We start from the raw sequence: 27,354 nt of genomic DNA on the forward strand, positions 1-27,354 counted from the left end.
GTTTTTTAAATGAATTAATAATTAAAAAAACAATGCCAAACAAAGCGAAACATATCTTATTTTTCACTTTGAAACTTTTGTAAGTTTTTGAAAATTTTGAAAAACTCTTTAAGAGTTGTTTGATTCTCTTTGGTCATTAGTCTTGAGTTTGGGAAAACGAATTTTCTTCCTTTCTCCTTATATCACGAGTAATTTGTAAGATATTCTGCTTATTTATACATCAAATTGAACTAGGAAAAATCACAAAAATAAATAATAGAGAAATAAATTAGAAAAAAAAAAAAGTCTAAGATAAAATCATCTTAGTCCTTTGATTCTTTGTCCTGATTTTTATACTGATCCAACTCTTCTTTAAGCTTCTCAATTTCCTTATTTTTTTCAACTACACAATCCATCAATCTTTTATTGTCTTCTTTCAATCCTTCAAATTGGCAAACAATTTCTTCAATTTGTGCTTCAATTGCCTCATCACTTAATTCAAATGCACTTTCCACAACCCTAACAATTCTCCATAGACTAACTACAACAAGTAATCCTCCACCTTTTTTTTCCAAATAAGCTTCCAAAAATAATGCCACCATTACCACTATGCCATCTAGCAAGTACCCCGGTCTTCGAAAAAACGATCGTCCTAGACCTACAACAAGGCCTATACTTTTCAGAAATAACAATCCCAAGATCGTTATACCTGTTAGAAAAAATAAACAGATAAAATTAAAATAAGGCTTTGAAGCGTGAAAAAACACAATTCTTAAAGCAAATATTGCATGTATATTATTTACGACCAGGAAAAAATAAACATTTTTTTTATCAGGAAATAACAAAGTATACTACAAATTGACTCAGCGACTTCTCAGAAAAGGGCTGCATATTTATACAGTTTTACTAAGCTTTTCAGAATAGTTACCATCATCATGCATATGCATGTTAGTTTATATTTATAGGACTTAAATCAATATTTTGCCTTCTGATATGGTGGCAATCTCACATCTTTACCTTCACTAGGTAGGAGTAAGGTCTGCGTACACGCTACGCTCCCAAACCCGATATTTGATAATATACTGGGTTTGTTGTTGTTGTTGACATGGGACATCTCACTTCATATATATTACTCCCTCCATTTCAATTTATTTGAACCTTTCCGAGTACAAGGGTCAAATTGACTAATTTTCAGTGTAAATTCAAATATAAATTCTTTAGGTTTTATGAAATAAATTTACATATTTAGAAACTACATAAAAAATATTTCAGTCACTACTTAAAACATTAAAATATGTTAAAAGAAAACCTTGTTTGACTCCCTAAACAGTACTAATATGTTCATTATTTTTGAAAAAAATGGAGTACAAACTATCTAATCATACCTGCCCAATGGTACCAAACCTCTTCTTTTTCTTGACCTTTTGTGTTCCCATTTTTCGGGCAGGAAATCAAAGAGGAAGAGAGCTCAAGACTTGTGAAAACAAGATCGATTATAAGCAAGACAATAGTGAAAAGTCTAACAGGTATAGATTCTAAAAACTTGGTTAAATTATTTCGCCATTGTTGTTTGGTTGGTTCTTGTTTTGGATTCATTACAAAGAAATGCCATCTTTGCCTTTTATCCCAGATTTTGATGAGGTTTTGTATTGATATCTCAACATTTTGGATTTGTATAGAATTTGAAGATTGTTGGATTTCTTGAGAATTCATTTGATGATAATTTTTGGGAATAAAATTTCTTTTTCTTGTTGTGTGTATTTCAGAGTCTAAGTTTTCTATTTAATACTAATATAAGAATCGTTTGAGAGATTCACGTGAAATGCAAGGGTTTGATTTTCATGCAAACTTTGCTTTGGAGTCACGTTATTAGCTATATAGCTATTTGTCTTATTTATTTATTCAGTTGGAAATGCGTTAAGGATTATGCAGCTGCTAAAGCTATCTGTTACAAATGTAAGAAAAAAGTTAGTGCCAAAAAAACAGTTGAATGTGATGTCATATATATATATATAGCCTATATGATATAGGTTTGGTATCGTAACTCAATATAGGGGTGCTCAAATCGAACCGGAAAACCGCACCAAACCGAAAAACTAAATCAAACCGATTAAAAAACCCGACTAGGTTTGGTTTGACTTGATTTGGTATTGAGTAAAAAAAATCCGAACCAAACCGACATATAAATATATAAATTTTATTTATATTTTTAAGACTTTATAGTGATTTTTCTTTAGAAAATGTAGAAATATTTGGGATCCTCTCATGTATTAACCTTGAAAGCGTAAATTAACGAAAATTATTGTTAGACAACTAAGAAAATAACTATCATGTGTTACTAAAAAAATTCTCCCATTAGAATATTTTAATAGATCATATGTTTGTCAATTTTTTTCATATTTACTAAACATATATTCACTTATCAAAGCTTTATTTATAATTTTAATAAAGTAAGATTGAAATAATATTCATGTAATAAAAAAATCCGAAAATCCAAAAAACCCGACAAAACCGAACCAATCCAAACCGATATAATTGGTTTGGTTCGGTTTTGATAAAAACCAAACCAACCCGGTTCATGTACACCCCTAACTGATTATAGCGTGACACACTTTCAAACCTAAGTTTCCTAATCAATCTTTTATTTGTATCTGTTTATTGGCTTATCAACTAATAGAACAAATTGAACTATAATAAATCATGCATAACTCGCTCTAATAAAGTAATAAAAATTATATTCCTACTTCTAATAAGAGGCCTAAATAGGAATCTAACACAAATTATATTCCTACTTCTAATTAGTTATTTTTTTTTGGTAGTTAAAATATTTTATTTACCAAGTAAAGATATTTACAATTCTTACAAACTGCAACTAAAAGCTCAAGCGTAACTCCTACTGGACATGAAGCCCCAGCTAGGAGTTGCCTATAGACTTTACTACTAATCCTCTATTGCTACTATTTCCTCTAGCCTACATCATGGTACCAATTCAATTTAGACATTACTTAATCTAACCGGGAGAATATTGTAACGACCTGACCTGTCGTTTTGAGAGTTATAGCCCCATTTTCTCTATATATGTTTCTTTAAGTATTGTTCAGCTGTGTTAAGTTGTATCGAGTTGATAGGTTTGGGTTCAGTGTAGTTTTGGAGCGAAATGAACACTTAGTCTCTTAGTTAGAAAGCTAATTTAGAAAAGTCAATCGGAAGTTGACTTATGAGTAAACGAATTTGAATTTGGATTTTTATGATTCGATTAGCTTCGTTGGGTATTTTAGACTTAGGAGTGTGTCCGGAATATAATTTGGAGGTCCGTGGTAGAATTATGCTTGAATTGGCGAAAGTTGAAAGTTTAGAAATTCTTAAGCTTGAATTCGATGTTGATTTGGTGTTTCGGTGTTGTTTTGGGTGTTACGGAGGTTCGACTAAGTTCGGGTAGTGATATATAACTTGTTGAAATTATTAGATGAGGTCCTGTGGGCTTCGGGTGAGTTTCAGATAGGTTTGGGTTGTGTTTCGCTCATTTTTCTTATGTCTCGACGTCGTTTCTTCAAGCATAAATGATATCATATTGAATAAATAAGCTTCGATTTATTTTTTGATTGAAGCATTAGATCTATATCGTAATTACGAACCCGTAGCAAAAAGAATCATTGAATTTGGACATCGTATGAGGATTTTATGGTCATTTTACTAAGAATTGGGTTGCCAGATTTTTCAGAGTAATTACGAAATTGCCACTGACGACGTATTTAAAAAATCTGCACTATTTACAAATATTGAAACCAACATGTCTCATTCATTATAAGGTCAAATTGACTGATTCCAAAGCCTAACTTGACTAGAATTTCACAAGGAATCCATTAGAGGCATAAAAAATAAGTTTCGGAATCGTTTGTTACGAGAAACGAGGCAGAATAGCTGACAGAAAAATATATAAAATAAGGGTTTGTTCATTCGATCATATTTTGAGTTGGGGAGCTCGGATTTTGGCAATTTTGGAGGCAATTTTCACCATATGGATTGGGGTAAGTGTTCTCTACTCGATTTTGGTTAATTTAATGAATCCATCATCGTTTTTGGGATTTGATTGATGATTTCAAAATGAAATTGAGGGAGTTAGGGTTTGAGTTTTGGAGAGTTTTAAGTTAGGATTTGAGGGACCAAACGGAGTCTGATTTTGATAAAATTTTATATGGTTAGACTGGAAAAAGAACGTGGTTTATTATTTGCCATTTTTGACTGATTCCGAGACGGGGGCCCAGGGGCCGGATTTTGGCCGATTTCGAATTTTTGGCATATTTTGTAGTTTTTATTGTGGAATTCGATTCTTTAGCACATAGTGATGGTATTAATCTGATTATGGTTAGATTCAGAGCTTTTGAAGATCGAGTCCAGAGACGAGGGCATCTCGGAGTAGGATTTAATGCTGTTGAGGTAAGTAACAGTTTTAACTCTGGCTTTGAGGGTATAAACCCGGAGAATTTGATATCATATGATTGTTTGGAGGTGATACCCACGCTAGGTGATGGGCGTATGGGTGTATACCTCGAGGGATTGAGACTTGGTCCGTCCCGTGAGGCTGCAATGCTTAATAGCTATTATCTGTGGTTATGTGTTTACTTGTTGTTGAACTTGTTTTCCTTCATGTTAGAGATCATGCTTAGGCTTTATTCATGCTCACATTATTTGTACGTTGTCGCACCTCCTTTTTCCGTACCCGCGAGGGTACAAGGGAGTTTTTCCAATTAAAGGACAATCGAAACGGGATTTATTTATTTATTTTCAGAGTCGCCACTTGGGAGATTTAGGGTGTCCCAAGTCACCAATTTTTATCCCGAGTCGAGGAAAAGAATGACTCCATATTACAGTTTGCGTACCAGAAATCCGGATAAGGAATTCTGTTAACCCGGGAGAAGGTGTTAGGCATTCCCGAGTTCCGTGGTTCTAGCACGGTCGCTCAACTGTTGTATTCGGCTTGATTATCTGATTTTATACAAATACGAACTTATGTGCAAATTTTAACATTTTACCGCTTTCATAATTATTATTATTATTTTTACAAGGAATTGCAACGTTGTGAAAACATATCTCGAACCACGTTACATCAATGCACACGCGGTTGTTGACATATCTCGACTCGGTTGAGATTTGGATTTGGGTCACATACATGTGCACCCGAGTTAAGGAAAATAAATTATTAAAGACGCGCCTAAAGCAACTAGTGTATTGTTATTTTGGGGGAAGGCCGTAAAATTAGCTAAAACGGCCTGTCCCGAATTCTAAGTATTTCAACATATACATTTAGAGGGCCCCGTAGCTTTGTACATTTTTGTTTGTCGAGGCTCGTCTCATTTATTATTAAAAGAGTTTGCAACGTCATGGAAATGCATCTCGGATCACGCCACCATCAAAGTACCCGTGATTAGAGACACATTTCGATTCCGCTGAGATTTGGATTTGGGTCACATAAATGTGCACCCGAGTTTAAGGAGATAACATTATTAAATACGCGCCTAAAGAGACTATCGCGTTATTATTCTGGGAAGGCCGTGATATTTGCTAAACGACCCGCCCTGGAAACTGAATGCTTTGATATATACATTCAACGAGGGCCCCGCAGCTTGTGCGTTTTTATTGGTCGAGGCTCATCTCGTCTTTATTTTAAAAGGATATCCTATAGTAGCTACGTGTCTTGTCGCATTTGTCTCTACTAATTGAAAGCAGAAATAGCCCTAGTTAATTACATGCTTGCGGGTTATTTATGGCAGGACTCAGAATGCTTTTTACAAAATCAGAAACAGGGCCACGCCCACGGGCGATCGATCGCGTCTTATGGGCCCAAACCCAGCTCTCGTGGGATGGGCCAAGCCTGGGCCACTGGTTTTCCGATGAGGGCCTGCTTAATCCGTTTTGACTTGGGCTCGACCTTCGTGAGGTTGAGACCGTAAACTGGTTCTTTGTTCTAGAGATGTGGTTTATCAGTTATAACAAGGCAGTTTGTCAAAGGGGGAAGGAGATTAACTAATGATAGATAACTTTCATGCATTAATGGACATGTTAATCACAGACATAGCTAATTTATGAGCTATAGCCTATTACACTATCAAACCTTTTATCTATCAACCTACACACACAATAAGATATCAAGTTACCATACAATTGACATTTGCTATGTATGAGAGCTAACTCCAGTATCCAAGCAAAAAATGCAAAACTATTATACGTCACATGATATTCAGTATACAGGTTATGTCTAAAAATAAACAATCTTCAACTCTTCTCTTTTGTATTCATGCTCAACTTTCAAGTTACATGGACAGTATTAGTCGTGTACCTGGTATAGGAAAACAAAAGAAGAAGGAGAATGATCAGCTGAGTAGTATGCAACAACACAGCAACAGCAGGTAAACAACAGTCAACGACCAACAACAACAAACAATCAGCCACAATGATGAAGCTCACAAGTGGTCGAGCAACAAACAAGCAATCCCAGAAACAGAATAGTGAACCAGCAGAAAACCCAGAATATTCAATGTAACAGCACCAGCAGTTCAACAATCACCACAACCCCCAAATAGCAGTGAGACTAGAAGCAGTTAGCAGCATATAAAACCCCAGAAAAGTAGCAACCCCGCAGAGAAAATCAGAGTATCCCTATGGAGTAGTAACAGCCCAACCAGAGTAACTGACTTGGCCAAGACAGCCTGACTAACTTAATTTTCTTATGCAGTTTTCAGACAGTATTTATTCATAGTATTCTAAAATTTCTTTCTGTTTTTCCCTCTCTGAAGACTAAAAAATGTCCAACCCTTTCTTAGCTAAAAACAGCTCTATTTATAACCTGAAAGAGAACCCCCTCAGGTCTGCCTAGAATTTCACAGCCTAAGGTCTGCCCATCCCCTTCATTTCCCATGCCTAAGCATCTTCTTGATGCAAGTCATCTGGTTCCCCACGCCTGGCCTATTGCTCTATTCAAGAGTCATGGGTTTAGTTAAGTATTAAACTCCCATACTCTTATGTTTTGTCCCCACTAATACTAGATTAATAGTATTTCTGATTAAACAATTGATAGCCCATTAATCCTGAATATTTAATCAGTCTTTGCCCAACCAAGATTACCCAAAAGGCCCTTGATCATTACTGCCTTGCCCCACCCTTTCATTCTATTGTATCTGCCGGTTGTTACCCATGTGAGAACTAGTTCGAACCCCTCCCACAGCTAACAAACAAACCTATAATCAGTCCAACACAACCCTTCAGCCAGTAAGAGTTAGGTCGTTCGTCATTTTAATACTGTGAAACAAACGACAACATGTGTCGAGTCGACTTTGCGAGTTATAACACATGCTAATTAGTCGCTAATCAACTAAACTCAAAACAGAACAAACTGAGCAATTCAGGCATTTTTCAGATAACAATGGAACTTTACGACACTTAATTATGTGACGACATTACTCAGGTAGACTATACGAACTATTATACGTAACAATTAATCAACTAACAACATTGAATAAAAAGGGCACCAATTTATTTCAAAACTCGGGTCTTTTAACACGGAATTCACAAAACATAACTAGTCGACAACATCAATCGAAGCTAATAGACATCTTATAACACTCAATTAACACTTAAGAAAAGAAATCGACCAAACAAAAGGGTCTTTGAAGATGGACAGAAAAATAGTCAAAAACCTAGAACAAATCCATGAACATATGCATAACACCTAAACAAAAGGAAAGAAAAGACGATTACATTGGAAACTTACCTCAAAACGCAACAGGTTCGGTTTTTAGGGTTCTTGAACTCATATTTGGGATTCGAAAAGTTCTGCTTGTATTTGACCGGAACCAAAGCTGATTAGGGCCTGAGGGATGTTAGGGGAGTGACCAGGGTGAATCTGGGGTTCATCCGGTGACTTAAGGTTTTGACTCGAATCTTTGATCGAAGATTCGAGCACCCTGGAGGTGATTCGAAGTTAAATGGTTAGGGATTTGTGTTCAGGGTGGCTTATAGGTCCAGTGGTGTAACTATGGTAGCCACCAGCATCCTGGCCGCCGGGTTTATGCTAAAAGGGCACCAAGGCGGCTGCTAGGGTTTTGGGGGTTTGGGGTCCTTTCTGAGAGAGACGAAGGAACGGGGTGGGGGCTTGGATAGGGGGCGGGGTAAAAGGGTTAGGTTTATATATGCATTGAGGGTTTAGATCCTGGCCGTTGGATCAAGTGAGATCTATGGCCAGGATCTACTCACTTAGGAAGGACGACGTCGTTTAGGTGTGAAGGTGGGTGAGACCGGGTAGGGGAATGGATCGGGTCTGATTAACGGGTCTAGGGGAAGGCCTGGATCCGTTGGATCAAAGGGGTTGGACGGCTCAGATCAACTTGCCTGAAACGGCGTCGTTGAGGGTAAATGAGCAGCCTGATCAAGACCGTTCGTTTGAATCAAATCAACAGCTCCAATAGGGATGCTGATACGACGTTCTTTGGGTCCATGCTTGGGCAGGCCTGATCTGAACTGGATCTGTGTGCTGGTTTTGGGCCTCACTTTGGGGCCCAATCTGATTTTCCCACAACCTTTTCCCCTCTTTGATTAACAAAATTAAACTAAAACTCCTAAATAAATTGTAAAAATTAAAAATAAAATTACACACATATTGGTTAACACCTATAACAATTAACACCCCATTTCATCATTAAACAAAAATCACTTAATGAAAAAAAACATATATTTTTGATTTTCTTTTTTCTTTTGGAGTAACTTTCGTGAAGCAAAACTCACGTGCTTACATACGCAGTCATAGAAATTATTGTACATGTTTACATCAGTCTCTATTATTTGCTAATATGTTGTGATACTTGATGTGAGATGTGTCCCCTTATTTGTTGATGATGGTGAGGCTAGTGAGGTACATGATTGAGTAAGGCCGAGGGCCTGGTTATGAGAATATTAATACTATAGCGTGTGAGTTGTCCGCATAGCACGTGAGTTGACCGTGCGGGTCCAGGCATTTATACCATAGCGCGTGAGTTGTCTGCATAGCACGTGAGTTGACCGTGCGGATCCAGGTATTGATATGTGTCACACCTCCTTTTACGCCCGCGCCGCCGCAAAGAGGCGTGGAAGGGAGTTTTTTCCAATTAAAGGACAATCGAAACGGGATTTATTTATTTATTTCAGAGTCGCCACATGGGAGATTTATGGTGTCCTAAGTCACCGGTTGAATCCCGAATCGAGGAAAAGAATGACTCTATTTAACAGTCTGCGCACCAGAAATCCGGATAAGGAATTCTGTTAACCTGGGAGAAGGTGTTAGGCATTCTCGAGTTCCGTGGTTCTAGCACGGTCGCTCAACTGTCATATTCGGCTTGATTATCTGATTTTATACAATTATGAACTTATGTGCAAACTTTAAACTCTTTACCGCTTTTATTATTATTATTATTCTTTTAACAGAGAATTACAACATTGTGAAAAACGTATCTCGAACCATGTCACATCAATGTACCTGTGGTTATTGACACATTTCAACTCCGTTGAGATTTGGATTTGGGTCACATAAATGTGCACCCGAATTTAAGAGTATAACATTATTAAAGACGCGCCTAAAGCGACTAGCGTATCATTATTTTGGGTAGGGCCGTAAAATTGACTAAATGGCCCGTCCCTAAGTCTAAGTATTTTAAAACAAATAATTATTGAGGGCCCCGCAATTTTGTATTTATTTTGGCGAAGCACGCCTCATTTATTTTTAAGGATATCCTAAAGTGACTACATTTATATTAAATTCGTCTCTAAAATAAAAGAGAAAAAATCCTAATTAATTACATGCTTTAACTAAATTTAGCTACATGTTCACGATTAACCTAATGTTGACAATATTAAAACCTTCATAGCTAGTGAACTAATCAGTTTTGCCAAGCCGATTCACTAAAGACACCAACTTATGTTTCCTCTTATTCCAATTATTAAACAGTTTGACAGTAATGAGCATGCTTAAATATATACTACCTAATAATCAAGCTAAACCAAAGTATTATTTAATACATCACTACAAGATTCCTAGTTATGCAAAGCGACAGAAATTTACAGAATAATAATACATGAAATAACCTAAATACAATTAGTAAAAGAAACAAAGAAAAAGGTAAATTAAAACTTCAAAGTTCCATTCTTCATATGTATTCATGCTTTCACATTTCAGCTTACAATATGCCAAAGTTACAGTTGTGTACCTAGTATTGTCAATACAAGAAGAAGAAGGTCAGCAAAATAGTATGTAACACAGCAACATACAGCAGCAGAAAGCCCAACACACTAGCTTCAATACCTCAATCCAGAAATCCCAGCAACACGGAGAAAACTAGTAAAAATGGAGAAGAAAAATAGTCCGAAAATCTCTCTTTGTTTTTTCTTTCTAGATTTTAACTCTCTATGGTGTTCTTCCACTCTCAATATTTCAGAAAATTTGGTTCTATATTTTTTACTCTCTCCAAAATGAATTTTGTCCCTGTATATCCTGTGTATCCAGAGTATATATCGAGTGTATACCGCTCTCTCCACCCCCTCTTTTTTTCTTCTATATATATATTTTTTCCTTTTTTTTGAACTCCCTTCTTCCTAAATTTTCTCTTCTATTTATAGCAAAATTTTCGAAATTTTCAGATTTGATTTTTATTATTTTTTTATTTTTTAATTAAAAGAAATCCCACTTACAAATTGCTTTTATTTTTTTAGAAAAAGAAATCCCACCTTTATTTACTTTTATTTTTAAAATTCCAACTTTAATTACTTTTATCTTATTTAAAATCCCACTTTTTATTTTTTTAAAAGAGAATCTCACTTTATTTAACTTTTCTTTAAAAAACAAACCATTATCTTTTCTTTTTCTTTTAAAAATGCTACTTTCAATTACTTTAAATTTTTTAAATTTTCATATACCTTTATATTTATATGTTAATTTCAACCTTCTTTTAATTTTTAATTTTTTAAAAATTTCCACAAAACTTTTTATTTTTTTTTAAATTTTCTACATTCTTTTACTTTTTTTAAAAGAGAATTCCACCTATTTTTACTTTTATATTCTTTTTATTCAATACTTCCCTTTTTCTTATTTTTTAAATAATTCCCGAAATTATTATTTTTGTTTTAAAAATAAATAAATAAATAAATATTTTCGGATGTTTTTTATATAAAAAACAAAAAATGATTAAAAAAATAAATTAATAGTGATAATTCAGCTTTTATTTTTTTTTGGTATTTATATCCTATAATAAAAAAGTATAATAAAGCTAAAATAATAGTAGATTAAAACCCCTCCTAAAATATTTACATAAAAGAGGTGATAAAAAATTAAATATTTTCAAAAATTAGGTGTTCACAACTGCCCCTCTTTGCTCGAAAACACGAAGAGCTTTCTGGCAAAGATAAAGTGAACTATGCGACTAATTTTTGATCATATCGTTATTCAAAAGAGGAAGAAAATAAAAAAGGAAAGGCGCAACCGAGTCCTGATTTTGGACAACCTGCATATCCCTGGTTATAAGGGAATCAGGTCGCGTGTAGTTCAGAAAGTTTTGGTAGCTGGGACTATCATGGGATTGCGATGTTACTGTTACCGCTGTTGCATGCTGTTACCACTGCTTTTCGATCTCCTTATTATACCATTGCTAGAAAGAAAACAAGAAGTTATACTAAGCTATGATCTATGAATTACAAAGATTTATTCTCGAGCTTGGTCATGTGATTGTTGCTGCCTTGTTGCTTTGTGTTTCCTCTGGTATTTCTTTACTTCTAGCTCGACTTGTGGTCTTCCTTCTGATTTCTGCTGGGGATTTTTGTTGTAACCCTCTGCTTTACTGACTTCAAACATCAATATATTCCCATGTTCTGCAAGTGGCTCCTGACTCCACCTTGACTTTTGAAAGATGACACAACCTCCATTCTCCAGGTGGGCTCCTGACTTCTTCAACAATCTTAGAATTTAACGCCCTCCATTCTCCAGGCGGGCTCCTGACTTTCATCAACAACTTTGAAAATAAAATGCATTTGGCAATGATTTATGAAAATATATATTTCGGCAATGTTTATACAAGCACGACCACTCGGGTCGAAATAAATTAAATGTCCTTTTGAGGAAGGATTAAATTCAATATCCTATTCGAGGGTGGATAGACCCATCATATCCTATTCGAGGGAGGACAGACCCATCATATCCTGTTCTAGGGCGGACAGACCCATCATATCCTGTTCGAGGGCGGACAGACCCATCATATCCTGTTCGAGGGCGGACAAACCCATCATATCCTATTCGAGGGCGGACAGACCCATCATATCCTTTTCGAGAGTGGATGAACCCAAAAATATACTATTCCAAGGCGGACGAACCCAAAAATATCCTATTCGAGGGCGGACGAACCCAAAATATCCTATTTGAGGGTGGACGAACCCAAAAATATCCTATTCGAGGGCGGATGAACCCAAAAATATCCTATTCGAGGGCGGACGAACCCAAAATATCCTATTCGAGGGCGGGAGAACCCAAAATATCCTATTCGAGGGCGGACGAACCCAAAATATCCTATTCGAGGGCGGACGAACCCAAAATATCCTATTCGAGGGCGGACGAACCCAAAAATATCCTATTTGAGGGCGGAGGAACCCAAAATATCCTATTCGAGGGCGGATGAACCTAAAATATCCTATTCGAGGGCGGATGAACCTAAAATATCCTATTCGAGGGCGGACGAACCCAAAATATCCTATTCGAGGGTGGACGAACCCAAAAATATCCTATTCGAGGGCGGATGAACCCAAAAATATCCTATTCGAGGGCGGACGAACCCAAAATATCCTATTCGAGGGCGGACGAACCTAAAATATCCTATTCGAGGGCGGACGAACCCAAAATATCCTATTCGAGGGCGGACGAACCCAAAATATCCTATTCGAGGGCGGATGAACCCAAAAATATCCTATTCGAGGGCGGATGAACCCAAAATATCCTTTTCGAGGGCGGACGAACCCAAAAATATCCTATTCGAGGGTGGACGAACCCAAAATATCCTATTCGAGGGCGGATGAACCCAAAAATATCCTATTCGAGGGCGAATAGACCCAAAATATCCTATTCGAGGGCGGATAGACCCATCTTCAAAACTTGAAATTGTCTTACCTACGACTGTTTTACTTAAAATCGTGTTGTCTTGCTATCTCTTAAAACTTTAATTGATTTCCTCGTTCTTTCGAGAAAATTTTTGACAATGGCAGAAAATTTTCTGCCCCAGTTTTGGTGTTTTTCCTTGTGGCATGTTTTTCGCCATTAATAAGATTTCCTTTTCCTGCTTCAAATCAAAGAAAATTTGTTAGTTTTAAAACATGGTGAGTGGTCGTGCCACTCCTACTGGGGATGGTTTTTCCCTTTCTCCCTTCCCCGTTCTGTGTTTCATTACGCTATCAAAACTTGCTGGGGATTATTTTGCTGGGGATGAATTTTCCTTTTCTTCCTTCCCCACTCTGTGTTGTCCGACCCTCTTGGAACTTGGTCGAAAATCTGTCGGGGATGCTCCTACATCTCGATGATCTGCTGGGGGCCCTCTTGGAATTAGGTCCACAATTTTCTCAACTGTTGTTTTCCTGTTTTTCTCCAACTTCCCTTGGAAATTTGGTCCTCTTGGGATCTAGACCCATTCATCATTTGGTCTTGCGACCAACTTCTTTTCGCTTTATCGCCTTATCTATGGAATGTCCTATTCGCATTTTGTTTTGCATCATTTGGCAACTGGTAGTAAGCTCTAAAAATCCTTTTCAAAAACAAACTGCTGGGGAGGTAAAGTCTTTAAACCAAGAAATGAAAAAGTGATGATCTCAAAAAATAGAAAAAAAAAAGAAGTCTTTCTAAACAAATGATGGGGAAAAGGAAAGAAAAGAACTTATCTGAATGATATAACCGATCCCAACGATCATGTCGCGCATTCCAGATTAATCAACCCAGTCTATTTGTATCAATCAACCCTTCGGACGGCCTCATGTTGCTGGGGATAAACATGCACTCAATTCTTTGCCAAATGCGGATCCTTTCCGTTAATCTTGTCTTGTCGCCTCATAGTGCCCTTCGAGGGGTTTTCACTAATAAGACTCTCTCGTTTCTCTCAACTCCCATCGTCTTATGGTACCTGTGAAGGTTTTCACCGATAAGACTCTCTCATTTTATTTTATTTTTCAGCTGGGGATTGGAGTGCTGCCGATATGACTCTCTCTGCTGGGGATTCTTTTCGGTTATCAATTCATTTCCAGTTTATGATCCTCTTCTCTGCTGGGGATCAGAGTGTTATTCCTGACTTCCGTTTGTATGACTTGGCACTTCTCGGATACTGATCGGGAGGTCTTTTTGGACATCAATATGGGTTTTTGTGTATGGCTAAAAGAAAAGGGGTATTAAGAGGGTTCAAAATCATTTTGATGGGTAAAACATTACAACTCTTGGAATCGAACTTTCTTCCCAAAATTACAAACACAACTTCTGCCCCAGTTTTCTTGCTTGGGGATTTTTTTTTGTTACACCATGACCGAGCCGTGAGGAGCCTACGTATCCTTCCTTTGAGGAATCAGGTCCGTAGTTCCCAATTCATTTGTTTTTTTTTCTTGTGACTTTTCTTTTGTCTTTATTATCATTAAATTTTTTTTCTTCTCTTTTTCTTTCATTTTCATTAATGATTACAAAAAGAGGGGTATGAAAGAATAAATAAGGCTCAAAAGGGGAAGCAAAGGTTAAAGTATTTGGATAGAAGAAAGAATTGCCTCCGTCATTTCATTCTCCGATAAATGCTAAGTACAAACAAACAACAATTACAATTACAAGAAATCATATATAATATCTCTTAACTGCGTCAGAATTGATAGCCATGTCAACGCATTTCCCTTCGATATCTGTTAAACATAAAGCGTCATTGGGCTTGCTCTGTTCAGATTGCGACAATCAACACACACCCGGATTTTTCCATATTTTTTTTGGCACTGGCACCACATTAGCCAACCAATCAGGATATCGAGCGACCCGAATAACCTTAGCATTCAGTTGTTTGGTTACTTCTTCCTTAATCTTCACACTCATGTCGGTTTTGAACTTCCTCAATTTTGCTTGATGAGAGGAAATATCGGGTCAGTGGGCAATTTGTGAACCACTGGATTGGTGCTTAAACCCGGCATGTCGTCGTATGACCATGCAAAACGTTTTTGAATTCAGTAAGTGCTTTGATTAATTCTTCCCGGATGTTTGGTTCAATGTGGACGCTTATCTTAGCTTCCCTGATATCATCCGCGTCCCCTAGATTGACGGCTTCCGTGTCATTTGAGTTGGGCTTTTTTTTCAAATTGGCTCAACTCTCTGTTAATTTCTTCGAAGGCTTCATCCTCATCGTATTCCGACTTATCATCACAATCTTGTACTATAAGTTCGAAATCAGATTGATTTTTTTTAGACTAGGTTGAAGATCCGTCGTGCATGCCATGTCATTAGAACCAGTAGAAAGAGAACTGTTCAGAAGAGAAAAATAAGAAGAAAAATTAAAACAAAATAAGTAATGAAGAAAAAAAACTTTCACTTTATTAAAATACGGGATAGCAAGGTTTCACACTTTGGTGAGCACAAAAAGAAATCTGGATTACGACCCTGGAATAATCCAGACAACAAGAAAGAAAATCAAAGCCCACTACATCCTTCGGATAGGAAGAGGAGTAGCCATTGAATTGTTGATTTTTGCTTTCAACCCCACAAACTGTACATCCGCCTTGCTGGACCCTTCCCCCATCACCATAACTGGCTTGTCATCTACACACTGCACCACTGCTTTTCCACTGATCGGTTTTTCTTTAGAACTATTTTCACTGGCATTGATCGTCATTACTGTTTGTGAGGGCTTCTTAAGCTCCCCTCCTTCGTGCACTAGCTCGATCATGTGGGTTTCATGGTGTGCCGACAATGGGTTCTGATTGATGTTGGGTGCCTCTAGTGTCTGAACCTCAATCTTGTTAGTGTCAATAAGATTTTGCACTACATGTTTCAACTTCCAACACTTCTCGGTATCATGTCCGGGAGCCCCCGAACAATACTCACAGCTTACCGAGTGGTCCATATTTTTTGGAAGGGGATTTGGCAATCTGGGCTCAACAGGACTCAACAAGCCTAATTGCCTTAATTTGTGGAACATGGCAGTATAGGTTTCTCCCAACTCAGCGAATGTTCTCTGTATTCTTTCATTTCTGAAAGTCTGATTTCCCCGGAAACCTGCCCCTGGAGGGTTCCTGTAGGCCCTTGGCGGCGGATAGGTGCTTTGTGGGGGTGGGTATGTATTTTATGGAGGTGGATATGTGTTTTGGGGAGCTGGCGCGCGCCATTGCGGGCGAGCCGTAGGCTGAGTGTATGTCTGGGCTTAGTGTACGGAGAAGTGTGGTTCTTGTGGCGGGTAGTAGGGTTGTGAAGGGTAATTTGGAGTGTGAGGGTAGTTTGGGTGATGGGGTCTGGGTTGGTAACGAGGGGAAGGACCTCTCGATCTGGACCAGTTGCCTGCCTCTATTGTCGCGACCTCTTCTCTCTTTTTCTTTCCAAGCGCACCTCCCGTGCCGCTCTGAATGGCCTGAGACGTTGCCTTGATTGCCGAGTAACTCAGTATCTTATTGGACTTAAGTCCCTCTTCTATCAAAACTCCCATTTTCACTACTTCATTGAAGGATTTGCCAACTGACGTCACCAAGTGACCAAAGTACGTTGGCTCTAGAGTTTGCAGAAAATAGTCCACCATTTCATTTTCCCTCATTGGAGGATCAACTCTGGCTGCCTGTTCTCTCCACCGGAATCCAAATTCCCGGAAGCTCTCCCAGGGCTTCTTCTCAAACTTTAGCAATGTGAGACGGTCAGGGACTATCTCAAGGTTGTACTGGAAGTGACCTGCGAAAGCCTGTGCTAGATCGTCCCAAGTGTACCACCTGCTTGTATCTTGTCTTGTCCTGCTCTGGGCTCTTAGCCGTCTTTTCAATCTCCGTCGGGACCTCAAAGTGGGGATTATAGGTATGTGGCTCGGGTGCTTTGAATGTGAGTTCAGGGGGGTAATATTGTGTATCGTGAGCCTGAAACAATGGCTCACTAGACGATCTGTGCAATGGGGCTATGGAAGGCGCCACAAAGACGGGAACATTTGGTGGAGGAGGATTCTGATTGGGTGGTGGAGCTTGGGGATCATAGGCCTCTCTTCCCTGATAGTAGTGATGGCTTGGGAAACTCGTTGAAGGGCCGGTGGAGGGGTATTCCTGCGTGTGTCCTGGTTGGAGAGTAGGAGTAACGGGTAGTTCATGCCCCTTTTGGGCTCTAACTAAGGCTATCTGCATTTCATTCATTTCCAGCCTCATCTTTTCCATTTTTTCCATGGCCTCCTTCAACATCTGATTTGTCGTCTTTTCCGACTCAACACTGTTGTCTGAGCCAGTCATGCTTTCTGGTATGGGCCCTTTTGATCTTGTTTGGTAATGGTACGGTGCCAGTACGCTTTAACAAACTAACTGGTATAGATTGGAAAAACAATAAACTTGTTAGCGTTAGAGTTTTAACAGATATTGCAATTGCACGTTGGGGGATGCAATGTTCTTAGGCAGTTAACCATTTCTAACATGTTTTTGCTCCTACCGCATGCATCCTCCCGGCTTGTTTTATTTGTGCCTTTTTCAAGTGTTTCGGAAACCCTCTATTCCCTCTTTTTTTCTTTTTCTTTCTTTCTCTCTCTCTCTCTCTCTTTTTCTTTTCTTTTATTCACTTTTTTTTTCTTTTTTAGCGGTGGTCGAACCTTATGTTGATTGCCTACGTATCATGTCCCCGCATGAATCAGACCTTGCGTAGTTCGGACCAAATAAAAGATAAATAATAATAAAACATTTTATTATTTTTTTCAATTTTCCTAATAAAACAAGCTTGATTATAAAAGTTTAAAAACTGACCATACTAATAGACTTTGACAAAAGACAACAAACGAACTCGAAAATCAAATAACTCGCATACTCTAATCAAAGAATTACAAACTCAAAAACAAACAACCAGATTCCTTCCCCTATATGCCAATTTTAACCAAATGGTTATTTTTCAGACGTGGTCCTTTCTCAATTTCACATGAACTTTAAGGCCGGGAAGGACTATTTTACGACCTTTCACAAACTTGTTCGTTCTTTTACGAAAATAGCCCTTCGGCAACTGAAAGATACTCTAAGGCTATCTCAGCAAGAACGCTTTAAGACATCACCGAAGTCGGGCCGACTTATTTTAACTAAAAACTAAACGGTATTCACTTGACCATTGACTAATTTCTTGTTTTTCAAATAATAAAAGACCTTGTTTTGCAAACACGACCTTTCAGCACTTCAGAGACGAAGATTTTAAGGTTGTGCGGGATAACTGGTCGCAACCCAAAAGAATGACCAAAGATGGTCGTTTACGCAAAATCAGCCCTCAGGCGTCCCTTTCGAGAACATTCGGCTATTTTTGACAAAACAGCGTGACCCAACTTATTTATGACTCTTTTCTTGTTATTTTTTCAAATTAGAATAAAAGACCCGGTATTGCAAACACGACCTTTTAGCGCTTCTGGGACGAAGATTTTAAGGCTGTGAGGGTCAAAAATCAAAACATAACCAAAGGTGGTTGTTTATGCAAAATCAGCCTTCCGGCGTCCCGTTTGGGAACATTTGGCTATATTTGACATGAGCGGCATTACCCAACTTATTTATGACAAAGATTCGACATTTTTTGGCTATTTTTGTAAAAGAGAGGTTGGACATCACCCGACTTATTTATGACAAAACTTTTGACATGTTTTTCAAAATAGGAAACCTGATATAGCCAACACGGCCTTTCAACGCCTCGGGGACGTAAATTTTAAGGCTGTGTGGGTCAATCGGTCAAAATCTAAAATAATGACCCAAAGGTGGTTGTTTATGCAAAGTTAGCCTTCTGGCGTCCCTTTCGGGAACATTCGGCTACGTTTTGACAAAACAACGTCACCCTACATATTTATGACCTTTTCTCGTTTTCCAAAATAGAAAACTCAATATTGCAAACACGGCCTTTCAGCGCCTCGAGGACGAAGATTTTTAAGGCTGTGTGGGTCAACTGGACCAAATCTAAAATGATGACCCAAAGGTGTCTGTTTATGCAAAGTCAGCCTTCCGGTGTCCCTTTCGGGAACATTCGGCTATGTTTTGACAAAACAGCGTCGCCCGACTTCTTTATGATGAAATTAAAATTTGATATATTTTTTGGCTATTTTAGCAAAAGGAGAGGTTGGACCCGATTAGAGCTGCCTACGTATCTCACATTCGGTGAGAATCAAACCAGCGTAGTTCGCCAACATAAACTAAACTTGTAAACAAGAATCCTTTCTTTTGTTTTTCAAATAAATCAAACTAATTTTTTTTTCATTTTTCAAAATTTCGGCAGAGTTTTGACACTACTTGGACATCGGTTTTATTTTTCTAAAAATAAGTAGTTATCTCCCTACACTGCTATTTTTCTTTTTCTTTTTCTTTTTCTTTTTTTTTCACAATTTTTCAAAAATTCCCGATTTCAGAAGCCGGTCAGCATGCAGATCTGAAGCAAATAAATGTGCAAAACAAACAAGATGCAGCAGGATGGTCTTTTTTCATTTCAGGTTGCTTGTCCTAGACGGACCCAACCCCTGTGTTGAGTCCCCTAAGTCAAATGTGCACATGATGCAGATAAGCATTCCTACTAGGGATCCGACATGAAGTTGAGTTATTCTAGGTTTAGAACCTGGGTGTTTGTTCTAGACCTGGCTTACCCGAGCGGACAGCTCGAGCCGAGAAGGGGGAAACGTATCGGGGATATAGAAGCTCAACCCGGCTTTGCAACTTATCCGAACCTCGTTCCAAAAATGGGATTGACTCTAAACAGAAAAGAAGTCACACGAAGTGCACCCTTCTTCATGATTTAGAAGACTCAGAGAGGAGATGGGTTTCGGCACAGTTTATATACATTTCACAAAATATCAAAGCGGTAAAAGCAGTTAGTTAGCACATTAAGCACATATCATGTAACAAAATCAGATAAAGCTAAACACAACAATTTATTCTAAGCTCAATTTCTAACCCAGAACCAGTGGTTCTGGAATTCCCCAGCAGAGTTGTCAGAGCTGTCACACCTCCTTTTTCGCCGGCGCCGCAGCAAAGGGGCGCGGAAGAGAGTTTTTTCCAATTAAAGGACAATCGAAACGGGATTTATTTATTTATTTCAGAGTCGCCACTTGGGAGATTTATGGTGTCCTAAGTCACCGGTTGAATCCCGAATCGAGGAAAAGAATGACTCTGTTTAACAGTCTGCGCACCAGAAATCCGGATAAGGAATTCTATTAACCCGGGAGAAGGTGTTAGGCATTCCCGAGTTCCGTGGTTCTAGCACGGTCGCTCAACTGTCATATTCGGCTTGATTATCTGATTTTATACAATTATGAACTTATGTGCAAACTTTAAACTCTTTACCGCTTTTATTATTATTATTATTATTATTTTAGCAGAGAATTACAACATTGTGAAAAACGTATCTCGAACCACGTCACATCAATGTACCCGTGATTATTGACACACTTCAACTCCGTTGAGATTTGGATTTGGGTCACATAAATGTGCACCCGAATTTAAGAGTATAACATTATTAAAGACGCGCCTAAAGCGACTAGCGTATCATTATTTTGGGTAGGGCCATGAAATTGACTAAACGGCCCGTCCCTAAGTCTAAGTATTTTAAAACAAATAATTATTGAGGGCCCCGCAATTTTGTATTTATTTTGGCGAAGCATGCCTCATTTATTTTTAAGGATATCCTAAAGTGACTACATTTCTATTAAATTCGTCTCTAAAATAAAAGAGAAAAAATCCTAATTAATTACATGCTTTAACTAAATTTAGCTACATGTTCACGATTAACCTAATGTTGACAATATTAAAACCTTCATAGCTAGTGAACTAATAAGTTTTGCCAAGCCGATTCACTAAAGACACCAACTTATGTTTCCTCTTATTCCAATTATTAAACAATTTGACAGTAATGAGCATGCTTAAATATATACTACCTAATAATCAAGCTAAAGCAAAGTATTATTTAATACATCACTACAAGATTCCTAGTTATGCAAAGCGACAGAAATTTACAAAATAATAATACATGAAATAAACTAAATACAATTAGTAAAAGAAACAAAGAAAAAGCTAAATTAAAACTTCAAAGTTCTATTCTTCATATGTATTCATGCTTTCACATTTCAACTTACAATATGCCAAAGTTACAGTTGTGTACCTGGTATTGTCAATACAAGAAGAAGAAGGTCAGCAAAATAGTATGTAACACAGCAACATACAGCAGCAGAAAGCCCAACACAGTAGCTTCAACACCTCAATCCAAAAATCCCAGCAACACGGAGAAAACAAGTATAGTGAAGAAGTAAAAGGTAGGAAGGTTCTGACTATTTCAGATCTTAAGCGAGGCAATGAAGCAGTAACTATTCTTTTTCAACTTCAAAACTCTCCAAAATGAATTCTGCCCCTGTATATTCAGTGTATCCAGAATGTATATCGGGTGTATACTTCTCACTCCGCCCCCTCTTTTTTTCTTCTCTCTATCTAGTTTTTCCTCTCTTTTTTTCCACCCTTCTTCCTAAATTTTCTCTTCTATTTATAGCAAAATTTTCGAAATTTTCAGATTTGTTTTTTATTATTTTATTATTTTTTTAATTAAAAGAAATCCCACTTACAAATTGCTTTTATTTTTTTAGAAAAAGAAATCCCACCTTTATTTACTTTTATTTTTAAAATTCCAACTTTAATTACTTTATCTTATTTAAAATCCCACTTTTTATTTTTTTAAAAGAGAATCTCACTTTATTTAACTTTTCTTTAAAAAACAAACCACTATCTTTTCTTTTTCTTTTAAAAATGCTACTTTCAATTACTTTAAATTTTTTAAATTTTCAGATACCTTTATATTTATTTTTTAATTCCAAACTTTTTTTAATTTTTAATTTTTTAAAAATTTCCACAAAACATTTTATTTTTTTTAAATTTTCTACATTCTTTTACTTTTTTTAAAAGAGAATTCCACCTATTTTTACTTTTATATTCTTTTTATTCAATACTTCCCTTTTTCTTATTTTTTAAATAATTCCCGAAATTATTATTTTTGTTTTAAAATAAATAAATAAATAAATATTTTCGGATTTTTTTATATAAAAAACAAAAAATGATTAAAAAAATAAATTAATAGTGATAATTCAGCTTTTAATTTTTTTTGGTATTTATATCCTATAATAAAAAGTGTAATAAAGCTAAAATAATAGTATGTTAAAACCCCCCCTAAAATATTTACATAAAAGAGGTGATAAAAAATTAAATGTTGTCAAAAATTAGGTGTTCACAATATGATGGCCTGATTGTGAGGATATTAATACCGTAGCGCGTGAGTTGTTCGCGTAGCACGTGAGTTGACCATGCAGGTCCAGGTATTTATTCCATAGCGCGTGAGTTGTCCGCGTAGCACGTGAGTTGACAGTGCGGATCCAGGTATTGATATGGTAGCATGTGAGTTGTCCGTGCTTAGCACTTGGGCTTTGGGAGCCCCTCTAGATTCTGTACATGTAACACTGCTCAAATTTATAAAAGTTTCCAGATATGCTAATTAAAGAACTGAATAATTATTATTATTACTATTATTTTATCTCTCTCTCTCTCTCTCTCTCTCTCTCTCTCTCTCTCTCTCTATATATATATATATATATATATATATATATATATATATATATATATATATATATATATATATATATATATATATATGTGTGTGTGTGTGTGTGTGTGTGTGTGTGTGTGTGTGTGTGTGTGTGTGTACTTAAATAATTAGATATACAATTAGGAAAATATTAATAATTTTAATATCAGTAATATTTAAAAGTGGGTATCATTAATTATTAGTTAAGGCAAAACAAAACAAAAAGACAAAAATAATAAAACATAAAAAAAAGGCTTAAAGCCTTGGAAAGGATAAGAAACGTGTGTCATTCAAAAAGCAAAGGCTTAAAGCCTTAAAGCAATACAGAACTAATGTTCTGTTTATTCACGCCAGGCATAGAAAACGTTTAAAGCCTTACGAATAGAGGTATCCAGGAATTGCTCACGCACGGAAAAATTCTATGGTTTATTATAGCTCACTTATTCTTGAACTTAGGTGTATAAAATTTCCTATTATCAATCATCCTAAAGTAGTAACAGGTAATAATTGAATAATCAATTCCCTTCTTCCTCTATATCAACAGTAAATTCCATGTTTAGATGTGAAACTTTAAAATTGATTAAAATGCACTGGTTGTTGTAGAATCAATTGTTTGACGGGTATAAATTAGACTGGGGTCTACGTATTGGCTCAAGGAGTTTTGAGGTGAGTTGATATAACCCTTTACTAAAGTGGTTTAACTTACAAAAGCACGCACACAAGGTGTATGATGAATTGCATAAAAGAGTTAATATATACTTAATTGGAGTAGTAAGTGCCTATTAGCTTAGAATTATTTTCTAGCTAAAGTTTAGATGATTATTTGGATTTATGTGCATAAATTTCAGATTTATGCACATAAATGTGAAACCCTGTTTATTATAAAGAATCTTTATAAATACTTTTGAATGTTTATTCCATTCTTATGCCATGCCTTACATTTAAGGATACCAATGTGAGTATGTATAAAAGATTTTGACTTGCAAAGTCACAAGAAGAAGTTTTAGAAAGAAAAGATTTATGAGAGCATCCTTTATTCTGAGAAGAGGTCATCGTCCAGGCCAAGGGTCCTGACCAAGGTGTTGACTTCCTGAAACTACTTGTGCCAAAGTGGGGAGAACACGAGTCGAGGGTCTCGTTGCTGAGAATTTATTTAGCCATGCTAAGGTATGAGACATGAGTGCTGAGAACCATGAAGCGAGTGGCACCTCGTGGATTGGGCCTATTCGATCAGGTTGGGATCGAACACGTGCCGATAACACGGTGACTGAGACAGAATTAAGTCAGGATAGTTGGAACTCCCAAAATATAAAGTGAAGTATAGTTTTTTAAGAAAGAAAAAGAAAAGAATTTCTTTTAGAATATTCAAAAACTGCTATTATGCAATTATTTAGAATTATTCTTATAAGCTTTATGTTTTACATGCATTTAGAACCTTTGCTCATAATGTATATATTATTAAAGTTTCGCCCCTGTTGTTGAGACTCACTGAGTACAATGGATGGTACTGACGTTCTCTTTTGGGAACCTACGTTGGTCTGCGGTACAACGTAGGAACTAGATTTGCAGGCGAGCAGGCTACGAGTTAGGACTTCCTTCTCTTCCAGTGCTATTGGTGAGCTCCGCTTTGTTCGTGGAGTATTTCTTAGAGTCATCTTTATTTAGTTATTTCTTTGTTACTTAGAGAACTGGCCAGGAAATCTCATATTCTGAGCAGTGCATCAGTTTATCAGTAGAGGCTTCATAGACATGGTCAATGAGTTAAGATTCAGATGTTTTTTTATAATAACTTAGCATAAATTTAGTAGTTATTACGAATAAAGTTTTAGAGTTGATTTATTTAAATATTTACATTAATCAAAAGTATTTGGTTGGAGTATTGCCTTGTTGCATATAAAGTTTGGAGTTATAATAGATTTGATAAGCAGAGATGGTTCACTCTCGGTCATGTTTAGTGATCGAGTGCCGGTCCCGGCTTGTTCAGAAAATGGGTCGTGACAAACTTGATATCAGAGCCAGGTTTATGGAGTCCTAAGGGTCTATGAAGTCGTGTTAGTAGAGTCTTGTTTATGTGTATGAAGCGCGCCATACTTATAAACATGAGGCTACAAGCATCTAAGAAAAGTCTCTTTTTTTCATACTTTAGATCGTGCAATAGAGTCTACCTCTAAGAAATTATCTAATTTATTCGTTTCTCCAAAACTCGCAGAAATGGCTCGTACTCGCAACTCTGACACCGATACTCAGGATGCTGCTCAAGAAACTATCGCTACTATTGTGGATCAAGGTAGAACTAAGAAGGCTTCGACTCAGAAAAGCATGGGAAAATCCACAAAGGGAGTCCAAATACCCCAGGTTGAATGAGAAGAAGGGCTGGAGCATGATGATCCAGTACCTCAGGATCCAGTACCGCCCCCAACAGCAGCCCCGACTCAAGCAACTATATCTCCCGAGGTGGGTCAGATGTTTAATGCTGTCAACAGTGCTATGGAGATGTTTAAAGCCTTTATGGCCAACCATAACGAGAGAAGAGATGAGATTCCACCTCAATCAAATAGATAGAGCAATTCTAAATCCTCAAGAGTGAATGAATTTTTAAAGTAGAGTCCTCCAGTGTTCCATGGTTCTATAGTTGATGAAGATCCGATGTTGTGGCTAGAGGGTGTCAAGAAATCCCTCCGAGTGATGAAAACATTTGATGATGAAGCTGTGGAGCTAGCTGCTTACCAGCTTAGAGATGTGGCCGACGCTTGGTTTGAGATGTGGGAAAAGGAAAGAGATGAAGATGATGGTCCGCCTACTTGGGAAGAATTTGAAGGGCCTTCATGGCTAACTTTATCCCAGAAGAGGATAGGGAAGCTAAGGCTACAGAGTTCGAACAGCTCAAACAAGGGAATAAAAGTGTGCAAGAGTACTACATGGAATTCATAAGGTTAGCTAAGCATGCTCCTCACATGGTGAAGACTGAAAAAGAAAAGATTCATAGGTTTGTTGGTGGTTTAGCTTACCACATTAAGGATACGACATCAGTTGCAGCAGTAGGGATGGAAGCCTTCTCCTCTGTTGTGGGATTTTCCAAGCACTTAGAGAAAGATAGACAACTAAGGAGAGAAGAAAAAGATCATAACAAGAAAGCCCGAACAACGGGCAAGTTTAATGGTACATTCAGCGGAGGTAGAAGGGATTCCTCTAATAAGGAGTCATTAGCACCAGCTCAGTCCAGTCATCAGTCAGGTGGTGGTCCTTCCTTCAGACGTACTCAGAGTTATGGAAATCAGTCTCGCTAGAATCAGAATTTTAGGACATCATCCTCACATAGCCAAAGTCATGCTGAGCAACATTCACACCAGCAAAGTCTTTGTGGAACATGTAAGGGGAAACATTCAGGTCAGTGCAAGCTCGGGTTTCATAGTTGCTACCATTGTGGAGACATTGGTCATATAAAGGCCAACTGCCCAAAGTTGCGACGTAATTTCAGTGGTGGATCAACTCGTCCTTCTAGTTCCTCAGCTACTGTAGTTGCACCCCCTCAGGCTCATGGTTCTCATAATCAGACCAAGCATGGAGCAGGCAGAGGTGCAGACCGAGTTACTCAGGGAGGGGGACAACCCCGTTTGTTTGCTACACTTGGTCGTCAGAGTGCAGAAGCCTCTGTAGAAGTTATTACAGGTATACTTTTAGTCTGCTCACATAATGTTTATACCATAATGGATCCAGGTTCAACGTTTTCATATGTGACTCCATACTTTGCAATTAACCTCGGACTAGAACCTGAACAACTTAGTGAGTCGTTCCTAGTATCTACACCAGTTGGCAAGTTAGTGAAAGTCACCAGAGTCTATAGAGGTTGTATAGTTTCGGTCCAAGGTCGTAACACCAAAGCCGATCTCATAGAGTTAGAAATGGTGGATTTTGATGTGATCATGGGTATGGACTGGTTGTTTTCCTGCTATGCCATGCTGGATTGTCATGCCAAGATAGTCAGGTTCCAATTTCCAAATGAAGAAGTCTTAGAGTGGAAGGGTTAGCATCGCTTGTAGGTAAGTTTATTTCTTATCTTAAGGCACAACGAATGATCGGTAAGGGGTGTCTCGCCTATTTGGCTCACATAATTAATCTAGAATCAGAACCACCAACTCTTCAGTCTGTGCCAGTTGTTAGAGAATTTCCAGAAGTTTTCCTAGATGAACTTCCCGAACTTCCTCTCGAAAGAATCATAGACTTCGGTATTGATCTCATGCCAGGAACTCAGCCTATATCTATACCTCCTTATAGGATGGCTCCAGCAGAACTTAAAGAGTTGAGAGAACAGTTGAAAGACCTTCTTGACAAGGGTTTCATCAGACCGAGTGTTTCACCGTGGGGTGCCCCGGTCCCATTTGTCAAGAAGAAAGATGGGTCTTTTAGAATGTGTGTCGACTATCGGCAGTTGAATAAAGTTACCATTAAGAACAAGCACCCACTACCAAGAATTGATGATTTATTTGATCAACTTCAGGGTGCAAAGTACTTTTCAAAAATAGACTTGAGCTCGAGGTACCATCCGTTGAGAATTAGAGAAGAAG

General features: G+C 37.5%; 1 protein-coding gene and 1 long non-coding RNA gene across 3 annotated transcripts in view; one reads left to right on the forward strand and one right to left on the reverse strand.

Moving 5' to 3' along the window:
- Positions 1-147: 147 nt before the first annotated feature.
- LOC104249017 (uncharacterized) lies at positions 148-1,739 on the reverse strand. The gene is made up of 2 exons (XM_009805383.2): positions 1,365-1,739; positions 148-688 (listed from the first exon to the last, which is right to left on the reverse strand). The coding sequence occupies exons 1-2, from the start codon at positions 1,690-1,692 to the stop codon at positions 303-305; spliced, it is 714 nt and encodes a 237-aa protein (XP_009803685.1). The 5' UTR covers positions 1,693-1,739; the 3' UTR covers positions 148-302.
- LOC138878545 (uncharacterized) overlaps positions 1,422-27,354 on the forward strand; it is a 42,507-nt gene continuing 16,574 nt past the window's right edge. For both annotated transcript variants that reach the window (XR_011402529.1, XR_011402530.1), the window contains exons 1-2: positions 1,422-1,505; positions 4,350-4,416. This is a non-coding gene — a long non-coding RNA (uncharacterized lncRNA). The remainder of the gene's footprint in view (positions 1,506-4,349; positions 4,417-27,354) is intronic.

Source organism: Nicotiana sylvestris, chromosome 1 (assembly GCF_000393655.2).
Source record: "Nicotiana sylvestris chromosome 1, ASM39365v2, whole genome shotgun sequence".
NCBI lineage: Eukaryota > Viridiplantae > Streptophyta > Magnoliopsida > Solanales > Solanaceae > Nicotiana > Nicotiana sylvestris.